A 12,132-nucleotide genomic window follows, 5' to 3' on the forward strand; every position below is an offset into this window, starting at 1 on the left:
TCCTCTTTACGGGATGCTGCTTATGTTGGCCTTTCAAGATGGGACCATTGGTTTTAAATACTTTAATTCTGAGCCAAATGGAAGACAGATGCTTCCTCCCAAGCTTGAAGTGTTAAAAAGTAGCCAGTGACCTAGAGTGATCTCTCTGGAAACTAGCCTTGTGTGTTTAAGGACCTCGAAAGGACTCACGGGGTGTGCTGGTGGGCTATCAATAAAAGCAGAAGAGGTGGAGAGGAAGGGAGTCGGGAGCTCTTGGGACAGCCGCATGCACGCGGGAGCCTGCCGCCAGCCTGCTGCGTATTGGCAGGAACTGATGACTGACGGATTTGGAGTGTTCTCAGCAACCTGGATGCACCTTTTTCAGCTCTTGATTTTCAGAGTGTGTAGAGTTAAAGCCTCCTTGTGTTAGTATTTCCGTTTCGAGCTTGACCAACTTCCTCCTGTGGACCTCACTCTTCACACGCACCCCCACCCCTGCTCCACGCACCCACCAGCTGTCCGTCTTTTGGGAGGCAGGTACCGACTGGAAGAGACACGTTAGACATCACCCAGGAACAATGGTCCTTAGTTTCCAATGAATCACTTAAAACAACTTGAAAATCTATGAGGAATTTGGAACAAAATGACTCAGGTACCACCGGAATATTTTAATTGTTTAGGATTCAAATCCAGATTCAATCCATCTTTCTTTTTGAAGAAGATCCACCAAGAGGCACCTTTTTACTTTTCATTTTTCTGTTCCCTATCGCCTACATTTTGTTTCCTACCCTCCTGGAGTGAAGCTTTAGAGACGGTTGGTGTGGGCAGCTCTGGAATTCCTTGTAACCATGATTTTAGAACTGGTCCCTAGGACCCCCGAGCCACGTTGGTTGTTGGATGGCTTTATATCTGTCTGCACACCAGGAACAGATCCCAAACCTTCTCAGTGGCTGGCAGGATAGCACTGTTATCTGCGACTTACGTTTTCAGAGTGTGCCAGCCTGTTTTGTTAAGAAAGAAATTCTGTGATAGGCTCAGGGTTGGGCCTGTTTGTCTGAGCCTATTGAAATTCCGACCTAGGGTTACAGCTTTTCCTTCTCAACTTGAACAAATATTTTACTGAAAAAAAATGCACCTAGTGACCAGGAAGGCCTTATGAGGTTTTGCCTTGATCTGTCTCTGTTGACAGCAAACCCATGGGCAACACGGGTAAGTTTCTGCCCACGTGTCACATGTGGCCTTAGAAACGTGGTCATGATATTGGAAACACTTGGATGTGTATCCTCTAAAGTGAAGACAGCTTGCCACGCAGAAATGCAAACATCTCTAAACTGTGGCGGAATCTTGCTTTGAAATCCAACACGGCAGGTGCTCACCCAGTGCTGGTGAGTGAAGAGTCTTCCCTGGTCAGGTGTGCAGCTTGCTCACCCTGGGTTCTCTGAATGTTAGAAGTGGTCACACTAATTGTCAAAGTGGGCCCTCGGTGCTGGCCTCTTCATTAGCGGAGGAGAGGCCACCGCCATCCATCCCCGGTGGCCTCCTGGGAGCCCCGCCCGCCTGCTGCCGGATAGGCACTTGCCCTGCAGTAACCTGTGTGGGCTCAGGCGGGGAGCAGTAGGAAGTGGGCCCCAGGCACCTGCCTGTGAGTCAGAGGTGGCTGCAGCCGGAGGGAGAGGCGGGCACCATCGGTCTGGAGTGTCTGGTCGCTGGTTTCCCAACCCGCCAGGCCTGACTTCTCTGTTGGGCTTCCTTCCCCAGTGCCCCGCCCAGAGGCAGCGCCTGTGTCCACCTCCCTCTCCCTGCCCCTCTTCCCGCCGGGCCCCGATGTTACCTTTGTTCTTGGTGCCCCGCGGTTCAGGACTTAGATGGGGCTTCAGTCCCGCGTACACTTAGGGTGGGAGATACCTGTCCACCTTCTCACGGAATAGAAAGGGAGCTGAGTGTTAAGGGCTTGTCGGGACCCTGAGCTGTGATGATGGTGTCCAACCCCGCTGTCCGGCTTGGAGCCCGTGCCCCGCCTGGTGCCGGGCCTCGGGGTGCGGGGTTCCCGCAGCCGCGGGGAAGTGGGGCTCCTTCTCCAGGCTTGAGTCCCACAGGGCCCGCTCTGCCGTGCTGCCAGCCTGGCAAGCATTTCCCTTTTCTCTCGGTGGCAGTTTTATATCTGGCGTCAGCTCTGTGTGACGCCAGGTGTGACCAGCCTTTGTGGCAGGAGCTTTTTCTCTTACTTCTCTTACCGTGTTGTCCTTCTCTCTGGATGGAGTCGATTGGTTTTAATTCTTGAAAAATTCAGCGGTGCCTGCGGAGCTCGTGGCAACGATCTCGCTGGGCTTGGACTCATCGGGGAGGCAGAGGCACCTGAGAACGCGAGAGCTGGGGGTTTCCAGAGCGTCCGGTTGTACAATGAAGGACTCAGGAGCCCGAGGGCTGCAGTGACCTGCTCAAGGTCAGAGCCAAGGCTGGGGCCCGGCCGTCGGGCTCCTGGTCCATCACAGAGACCCTGGGCCACTCCAGTACAGTCCAGGGAAGACTCTTCCTCCCAGAGTAAGTTGCAGCCGCATCAAGTCCACATAGGATGCTGCAGCAAAGCTTGGCCCTGGGATTGGAACAGTATTACACCCTCCCGCACAATTATTTCAAAGAAAGAAGATGGAGAAAGAGAGCTTCGTAATCCTTAGAAGAAAGGCCATGAGTGAATCCATAGCAGTATTTTTTTTTTATTGGAGGAACTGGGGATCGAACCCAGGACCTCGTGCATGCTAGGCACGTGCTCTACCGCTGAGCTCCACCCTCCCCCACAGCAATATTTTTAAGAAGGAGATGTCAGGCATTGCATCTTTAAGATTCTTAAGCTTGAGGATTGCCAGGCATCGAATACGGTGTTTACAAGAAAACATCTTGTATTTTCAATTGTAGTTACGTTTTCACCGTATGATTAATGATGTCTTTGGAGCAAAAAAAAAAAGGCCGTGTAATAGATTCCTAGCAGAGAACACAGCTGTGAGAGGGACCGTCCTCGGGGGAGGAAGCGCACCCCACGGGTGATTCCATGGGCTTCTGACACGGTGATTACCTTCCCTCAAGGAATTCACTCACGTAGCGTTGGCTGATGGGACAAACGATTTGGAACAATATGGCCCTTGGTGTCGTCACACCAACTATTGTGTCCAGGGACTTCGGGAACAATGCGGTTTAATTGTCCTCGCTCAGCCCCGTGTGACTGACTTCTGAGGGCAGCCTCTGCTTCCTGTAAGGCAGGCCCTGCGCTGGGTCCTTTGGTCCACTGGGCTCAGAGACCAATTCCGTCCTTTCAACATGTGGGGTACATGAGGTTCAGAGACTGTACCCCAGGTCCCAGGAGCAGAGGAGGCAAAGGGGAAAGCAGGCCTGAAGCTAAGACCCAACAGGACATCTAGTGGCACACCACTGGGCCACCCTGGCACCTGGGCCTCACCCCCATTTACAAAACCACTGGGGGGCACCTTGACTGCCAACTCTGACTTCTTTTCCCTTTAACTGGCCTGCTTGGATGCCAGTCACCTCTGTCTTCCATGGGGACCCATAAGGAGGTGCCCTGGTCCTTTGGAGAGCTTAGTGTCCACCCCTCACCAGGGAGGGCAGGCTGTTGCGTGGTGTGCTCCACACACACAGGCGATTCCTAGGCATTAAATACCCCTCCGAAGGTGGCCTGTGAGTTGAGAACAAAAGTAATCCAAGCTGGGGCTTTGCAGTTTTCTTTACCCCTCGTCAGCCAGGCTGTTGTCTCAACACGGCAGCACTCGGACGGAGCAAGACAGCACCCCCTGCTCTGCAAGCAGACCCGGCAGCACCCTCGCCAAGCGCCAGGACGGGGCTGGACATCCTGGGTGGCTCCTCGTCGGATTATCTGTATTGGTTTGCTTCTGAGCTATCAAACTGTGTTTGCACACCCTTCTCAAATTGAAGTTTGCTTTCTCTTAATTTCCAGAGCAATTTCACAAGGCCGGCCAGCAATGACAGGCTGGCTCAAATGAGAAGAATGTACCATTAAAATCCCTTTCAGGAATTCCGTTAAGAGAAGATTGGCTTCCAACCAAGCCCTGGGTGACTTGCTCTAACAGGCTGGGACAGGGATGGGAAGGGAAGGCTGGTTAAAGGAAGACTGGAGAAGGAAGTCTTAAAGGAAGCAGGGCGGGCTGCTCCGGTGCGAAGGCGGATCTGTATTTCCCTAGCACGAGTGAATGACTTTTGTGCTCCTGGGGGCCCCTCATGTGAAGGTGGGTTTTCTTTGTGGTGCAAAAGGAAATTGCTTTTAATACTCTGTCTTTGTCTTTATTTGAGGCTGTGGCTGGTCCTTCAGTGCTTTGTGGCGAACATGAGCTCTGCTTGCAAGGCTCTGTGCTTGAGTGAAGCTAGGGCGTCACACAGGGAGCCCCATGACCCAGGTCGCCAGATGGCTGGAGAGCTCCTCCCTTCCCCTCTGGGGCCAGTTCTCAGGTTCGCGGTGGCTCCCTGGGGCAGGAGGCAGGTCACCCACTCAGGCCCCTTTGGTGATGAGGTCTTCTGGAATAGTTCTGATCCTCTGCCTTTCGGGCCCCGAAAGAGGCTTTGAAAAACTGTGGAGGATGGGCGGACTCTCATGACAGATGAATGCAGCGTGACCACATACAAAACCAAAAGGGTCTGCTAGTTCACAGGCAGAACTTTAATATCCGAGAGGTCTCAGCTCCCCTTCTCCAGCCAGCACATCCTACCCACCTTGGAGCCCTCTGTGTGGAAGCCAAGCCATCATCATCTGGGACCTGGAATCAGAGGTGCAGGGTCCAGGTGTGGCGCCGGCAGGCTGGGCAGCCCTGGTAGACACGGCACAGGCAGCCCCGCCAATCTTGGCATTGAAGTCTCCTCTTCTTTGCTTCAATGTTGGGCCACCTCCGTCACCTTCCGATTGGCAGTCTCCATATTCGGGCACACTGATACTCTACCATTTTTCTGGAGAGTGTGCCTGGCCATCTGGTCTCCTCAATGTGACTTTGCAGGACTGTGCTCTGCTCAGTGGTGAGTTCGTGTCACGGTGTCACTTTTTAGGACATTCTTACCACACTCATTTTCATCTGCTGGGTGGGTGCCCTCCTGCCTTCCGTTAACACCCCAAATATGCTCATGACTTGAAAATCCCACATGCTTGAATGAATGTCCTCTCTTATAAACCAGAATCTAATCGGCCAAGGCCAAGAAATAACCCACGGTGACATTTTGCTGAACATGAAACCATTTCTTTTGTTTATAAATTGGCAGAAGAAAATGTTTAGTAACCAGACACTTGCTCTCTTTGAGTTCAGTTCTAGAATCAACAGATTGGCTTATTTAAGGAACAAAGGTAACCACATGGGTCAGATTAAAATCATTTAGAAAGACTGCATGGGACAAACGCGGGGTCTGTAGGATGGAGGTGCATTTCCCTATGAAACCTAAGTCGATGAAGTTCCAAAACCTTCATAGGAAAGCTTGCTGTCATATAAAATCTATCTCGTACTTAAAAAAAAAAAAAAAAAAACTCCAAACCAAAACTAAACTAAACTAAACTAAACTAAAATCTATCTGGCACTGAGTGATTTTGTCCACAATTTGAGAAGAGGCACCAGGAGGAGCTTTCAGAGTCGAGGACGGAGGCTGCTGAGCGGGCAGCAGCCCAGCCTGGACCACAGCCACCAGCTTTACTTCCCACTTTGTCAGCTGTGTTGTTGTTCATCACCTTTGTGCTGTGGGATAAGCGGCATTCAGTGTCAAAACTAAGACATGCCAGAGTGACTTCATGACTGCGATTATGTCCAACTGAGACCTACATTTAGAGAATCTTGGAGCCCAAAGGGGCCTGGGAGCTCCCGCGCCTGACCTCTCACCCATGGAGCCATCCCTCTTGCCCCATCCCAACCACAGGTGGCCAGCCTCTGTCTGACCACTTCCAGCAACTCCCCACGTGGCCAGGTCCTTGTTTGCACAACTCTAATTCTTAGAAAAGGCTTCTTTTGAGCTGAAATCTGAATTCTAGTCATGTTCATTTGTTGATCCAAGCTCTGCTTTGCGGAGAACCCATGTACGCTTGCTATACTCTTGGTTCTTGGAAATGAGCTCACGCGTTGGAAGGAAAAATGCTTAACCAGGTACAAAACAGCAACCTGGTGCCTCAGGACCCAGGGATCCCTGGAAAGGAGGAAAGAGCCGTGGCTCTTGGGGGAAATGAGGCTGGAGTCCTGCTTTGGGAGTAGGTACTGCCGAGGCATCCATGGGGGCAGGGCAGCAAGCAGGATCCCCTGCTGGAATGTTCTTGCTCTCGGCTGTAAACTGTCAAGGGTGGAGATCAGTGGAAGAGCAGGGTACAAGTCACTCTTTCTGTTTCTTTTACTGTCATAAGGCAAAAGTCCCTTGCCTGGATATCTCAACCACCAATCTTGAAAGTGAATCTTTTAGGAGTTTTATGGGGGACTTCTCAGTTGTTATTTCTTCCTTCCCACTTTTTGGGGAGCAGTGGTTATTTTTTAATTAAAAATACCTGTTTACTGAGAAAATGCTGTTTGCTTTGGCACATGGCATCAGTAAGTACTCATGGGAAAGCCACGGGGCATTGTCAGCATGGCCCTCACACAGGAGGAAAGGGGGGCTAGAGGGAGGCAGCCCTCGGATTCTGGATTAGACCTCAAGCCTTAACCACCTGCCTCTCAACCAGATGCGTTCAGAACTCTTCCCCCTTTGTCATTTCGCAGGCCCCACCCAAGATGAGCTGTTTTTCTCATCTCTTTTTCACCCATGACATACACAACCCCAGATGGAGATACCACAAAAGCCTCCCCACCTCCTGAGGAAGTGGGCACCCAGATTTCCTTCATGGGCTGGGCTGGGGGCAGTGTTGGTCTGCATCCTGGATCAGAACTCCGTCCACCTGGCTGGGGACTGTGCCGGGAACCTCTGCTTGTCCTCACCCTCTAGGACGGAGTAATCGGGCCCCGGTCCTCCACCCCCACCGAAGTTCCTTCCAAGGGCGACGAGCCTGGCTGGTCTCCAAGGGGCGAATTCATTCTGGCCAATTTTCACCTGCATGCTCTTGGGTAGGTGGGGCTTTGGCCGGTCGACTGAGACGGGGCTCTTCCGCCGGCTTTAAATGTGGAGTAAAATCCATCTCTTATCTTGGCTCGTGCAGATGCTGACCCTGCAGGCCTGGGGCCCAGGGTGACGTCTGCGCTGTCCCCGCCGGGCGGCTGGGGCGCACCTTCTCTCAGAGGTAGAGCTGGCTGCGTGTCTGGCGGAGGCTTCCTGGAGGTTTCCCGTGTTTCTCGGCAGCCCTAAACTCTGAATGGTTGGAGGAGATGAGCACCGCGGGGCTGGGCTCCTCCCGCGCGTAGGTGCGAGCCCCGCAGGTGAGCCCTGCTGCGCGTGCGCAGTGGCCGCCGCCCGCCGCCGCCGCCGCCGCCGCCCGCGCCGGGGTTACTCCCGGTCAATGCTCGCGGGTAACCTCGGCGGCGCCGCGCGATTGGCTGCGCGCGGGGCGCTGTTGCTAAGCGTGCGTGGAGGATGCCGAGCTCCCGGTCCGGATGCTGCGGCCTCTGCCGGCGGGTGGGGGCCTCCGCCTCCCTCGGTGTGCGGCTGTCCTGTGCACATCGGACCCCTGGGCGTTCAAACCCCACTGCGCCACCGCAGATCCGACCAACACCTGTGCCCAGAAAATGTGAGAACCTTTCCCACAGCCCAATTTTACCCTGGAGACGTCACTAAAATGCATCTGATGAATGGAGATTTTTTTCCCCAGATGATTATTATTTTGATGTCTGTCTAAGCGTAACTGGGAGCCTCCACTGGAGCAGGAAGAGCACGCGGATATCTAGCCAGGCTGTCCTCAGGAAAGCGGTGGCGTCCTGGGTGGCGTCTTCGTCCTTGTTGCTTCCCTCAGTAGCGGGGAGCGGGGCGGGCTTCGTGAATTTTCCAGATGTCTCTTTAAAGTGGAAGGTAGGGCCATCAGGTCAGATGCTCACGTTTTCTGCGAGACAAACAATATCTGAATCCTGGTAAAAACTTTGTTTTGCTTTGTTTAGTTTGTTTAGTTCAGTGGTTGAAGGAATGGGAGGGAGGGCCTCCTGGGTTGGGCCAAGCAGGTTGAGCTGTCAGCGTTTAAACATGACCAGGGTGGCTTGTGGAATCCTGGAATTTCCCTTAGGAGTCTGAGTGGCAGGTCCAGTAAGTGGGCTGGAGCCCAGCGGGTCAGTCACGCTGGGAGCCTGCCGCCTCCTGCTCCCTGCTGACTCGCTCCAGCCCGGGTGTGTTAGGCAGGCTCCAGGAAATAACAGCTGAACTTCACGTGTGTTTTCTGTAGCATCCAGTACACGTTGTGTGTGTGTGTGAACCCACAAATGTGGTAATAAACATAAACATGATTTCTAGCAGCTGAGGCTCCAATCCAACCCCTCAAAGTCCTGGGACGCCTTGGTGGGATCGGAGGCACACTTTGCCCCTCCCTGGCGACCAAAGTCTTCTCTGGACACCAGGCTGGTCTAGTCCCTGTGGACTGAATTTTGGTGAGTTATGAAGCATTAAACACCATCACTCATACAGTTCCTGAACAAACCCAAGGAGCCCAAGAGCTAATGACTGTTCTCGTAGTCTCGGATTTTAGCTGGTTGCTCATTTGATTTTGTGATTGTGGAGTTGACATTTTTGTAAACCTACCTGGAGATGCTGGTTCTCGAATCTCCGAGACTCACCCACCTGCAGGTGGGATGCAGGAGGCAGGGATGGTGGTGAGTAGCTTTTGCACAATAAATTCCCTCCTGTGTGAAACCTTTCAGAAAAGGAGGAAAGGCACATTTCCGATGGCTGAGATGTTCCATCGCTACAAACAATAACAGTGCTTGTCTGCCAAGAACAGACTAGATACAAAAGCTGATTGAAAAGTCGGAAGCCCTTACGTTTAGTCTGACATTTCATCAGAGTCCCCCTTAAGATTTGCAAAGGAAGCTTGTGGGTTTCCTGTTTCTAAAGATCTGCATATCGGCCTGTCCAGAAAATGGTTATGTCCTGAATGGTATGAGAGGAAGCTGTCTAATCATGTGCTCCTTGTCACGGCCCCTGAGGGGTCACAGATGTGCCCTGTGCCCCAGTCCAAGCCGTTCCCCCTCCTCGTCTCTGATTCTTGTCTGGCTAAGAGAGGAGGACAACTGTCCTCTCGTCAGTTCCTCTCTTCGTAGGAGCGTCTGTGCCTCTTGGCTTCAGAATTGGATACGTCTCTATGATGTAAATCTCAAGGTGCTCAACCTGGCTGAAAGTCTCTCTGTGGGAGGGACTCCCTTCCTACCTGTGTCCCAGCCTCTCTTCTCCACAGTCACTCCTTGTGGGCCAGCAGGTGGCACTGCCTTCTGAGAAAGGGGTCTGCTCACTCAGTATCTGTGTGTTCTCTCTGGACCACGCCCTCTGCCCGGAACCCACCTTGCCTCCACAGGCAGGTGTCGGGGGAAGCCTGCCTTCGTTTGTGCTTATCTCTGGGGCCAGAGTCCTTCCTGGATACCTCCCTCCCCTCTGCCTACTACCATGGCACTCAGTGCACATGATTTTATGTTTTTCTTTCTCTGAGCCTCTAAATACGGGCTGTGTCAGTCACCTCCATCCCTGCCGCCCAGCCCCCGACCTCGTGCGGAGTCGGCACCCACTAAACATCTGCCAAATGACTGAGATAACAAAAGCCCAAACCACAGTTGAAGAGCCAGAGCCTGGAGGAGATAGCAGCGCTTTGCTCGTCCCTTACTGTGTCGAGCCCGTGCGCCACCTCTGAGTGACAGGTGGAAAGTGGCTTCTAAGGCCTGCTTCCTTGGGTCAGCCCAACCCCTAGCCTCAGCTGCCGCATCGTGGGCGGGCAGGCGGAGAGCCTGGATTCTGGGTCAGGTGGCCTGCTTTTGAATCTTGGCTTCACATGGTTTGGACCCTCGGTTTTCTCATCTGCAGAATGGGGCTGATACGAGTGCCAGTCTCAGACGGGCAGAGCGGGGCAGTGGCTGCGATCCGCTTACATCGGGGCCGGCACACAGTGGGGCTCAGATCTTTCTAGTGTGTGGGTCAAAGTTTGCTGAAGGGTTGGTTTTTGGGTTCTTGGCTTCATTAAGCATTTTACTTATAAATCATCATTATCATCCGTAACTTACCCAGTCTTCCCAGCATCCCCGTGGGGGGGTGGGTTCTTACCATTCCCCTGTGGCTCAGATCAGTGAAGTCCATCGTCCACTTGCCCAGACAGCACAGAAGTGCCGTCCCTTTCACAGAAACTGGGAATCTTTCGTCCAGATGCCCGGAGCTCCCAGCCCTCAGGCAGCCGGCAGTCTTCGAGTAGATGTTCTCTGAGAATTTCTATACCATTCTTTCTCTAAGGTGCCTTGGGTTTCCTGCTCACGGCAACAATTAGGACTGAATCAACCGAGTGTTTCAGACATGTGAACCCTTGCCTGTTGTTAGGACGTATGTGCCTCCATGGATTAGATAGGCAGAGGTTTCCTCTCTCTGGGAGGTCGTCAGGAACTTTAGGTCACTGACTGAGGAGTGTAGCTTCCTTGAGACATTTACATGGAAGCACCTACCCTTGTAAGTTACTGGGTGGAAATTTCCGCAGTTGGTACAAAGCTCTCAGCGACATCACACTTCAGAACTTGGCTCAAGAGTGAGGTTTGTGTAGGTCCCCCTAGGAGGGTGTGAGATTTTATCAGGCGCTGTGCATTTTTGTCAGGCGGCTAGATTTTCACACCTGAAAATTAAGGCTGTTGTGCCCACTGCTTGCAGTGGTGGCCGTGGGGGCATCGGCGGTGAGCCGCCGTCTCCGCGTGGCAGCGGCACGGCTGGCGCGCGAATGCTGTTCTTGGACTTGCAGATATTTAACGTGAAATCCCATTGGCTGTAGTTTCGTAGAAAAAGCATTTTCCTTCCTTTGCAGTAATTCTGAGTTAATGTGTGACAAGAAGGAGGTTATGATGAATTGAGTTACACTGGGGCTTAGTTAAAATTTTCTTTTTCCTCTGTTTAAGAAAATGATTCTCGGTCTGCACCTGTTAGCAACGTGCTCTCGGTGGAGAAGGGGCTGGGGTGGGAATACGGCCTCTGGAGTAAAGGAGTCTGGATTCAAAGCCTGGCCCCACCAGTCACTAGCTGGGCGGCTGGGGGAGGGCCTTAACCTCCCTGTGAAAAGGGAAGAACAATAACAAAACCCATTTTACTGGACCAGATAACTTGATAGATATGAAGCTCTGTGCCCGACACGTGGTGTCTAATAAATGTAGCTACAGTCCTTACGAAGGGTGTTACGTGTGATGTAATATAATAATAACAGCCTGGAGTCAATAGGATGGATCAGAGCCTTTGGTTCCCATTCTAAAAGTAATTTAGGGGTAAAATCTGAGGACTTAGAGGTAAAAGGAGTGCAGGGGGTAAAGGCAGGCCTAGCTCAGTGGTAGAGCGCATGCTTAGCATGCATGATGTCCTGGGTTCAATTCCCAGTACCTCCATTAAAAATTAAAAAAAAAAGAAAGAAATAAAAGGAGTGGATACTGCCCAGTTACAGTGCATGTTGACTTAGCTGAGCGATCCCTGGGCACAGGGGAGGAGGGGGAGGCATTTGGGACATTCTCAAGGTCACTGGGCTGTAAGTCTTGTGTTAGACGGAGGGTCCAGCCCCGTGTGCCCATCTTGGATGGCGAGGCTCCCCTAGGTAGAGGAGGAGGGCGGTGGTGGGACCTGCCTTGCCGTGCCCCCACCGCCTTGTCGGCCGTGGCCTCCACATCGTCAGGGGGAATTCCTGGCTTTGAGAAGTGTGAGCAGTAAGTGCAGATTTCCTGCGAGGGCCACTTGGACCCCGGGCTCCCATTGAGCCTGACTGATCCCAGGCTCCTCCTCTCTGCCCTGCATCCTGTCAAAAGATCCCTTGACCTCCCAGATCCATGGGCGCTGTTAATGAACTGGGAACGTTGAACTGTCTGCTTCTTTCACACTTGCGCCTTGGAGCGTTTTTCTCACCGAGAACAAGGCAGTGTCATGGGAGGGGATGTGATGAGCTTGGAGCCCTCAGGCAGGGCTCAGGCCTGGCCCAGATTCCACCTGCTGTGCATCTTCGGGGACGGCAGACGCCCGTGACAAGTGCACACCATGTCCGCTCAC

The 12,132-nt window shown here is 52.8% G+C and overlaps 1 protein-coding gene across 9 annotated transcripts in view; it reads left to right on the forward strand.

The window, feature by feature from the left end:
- ABCG1 (ATP binding cassette subfamily G member 1) overlaps nt 1-12,132 on the forward strand; it is an 83,370-nt gene that overhangs the window by 22,312 nt on the left and 48,926 nt on the right. The window contains exon 1 of one of the 9 annotated variants that reach the window (XM_064476224.1): nt 6,510-7,058. The exons of the other annotated variants lie outside the window; for them this stretch is intronic. Within the exon in view, the coding sequence (XP_064332294.1) occupies nt 7,049-7,058 (10 nt within the window). The 5' untranslated portion in view covers nt 6,510-7,048. Of the gene's footprint in view, nt 1-6,509; nt 7,059-12,132 lie in introns of those variants that run through there. 9 annotated transcript variants of the gene reach the window in all.

This window comes from Camelus dromedarius, chromosome 2 (assembly GCF_036321535.1).
Source record: "Camelus dromedarius isolate mCamDro1 chromosome 2, mCamDro1.pat, whole genome shotgun sequence".
Classification (NCBI taxonomy): domain Eukaryota; kingdom Metazoa; phylum Chordata; class Mammalia; order Artiodactyla; family Camelidae; genus Camelus; species Camelus dromedarius.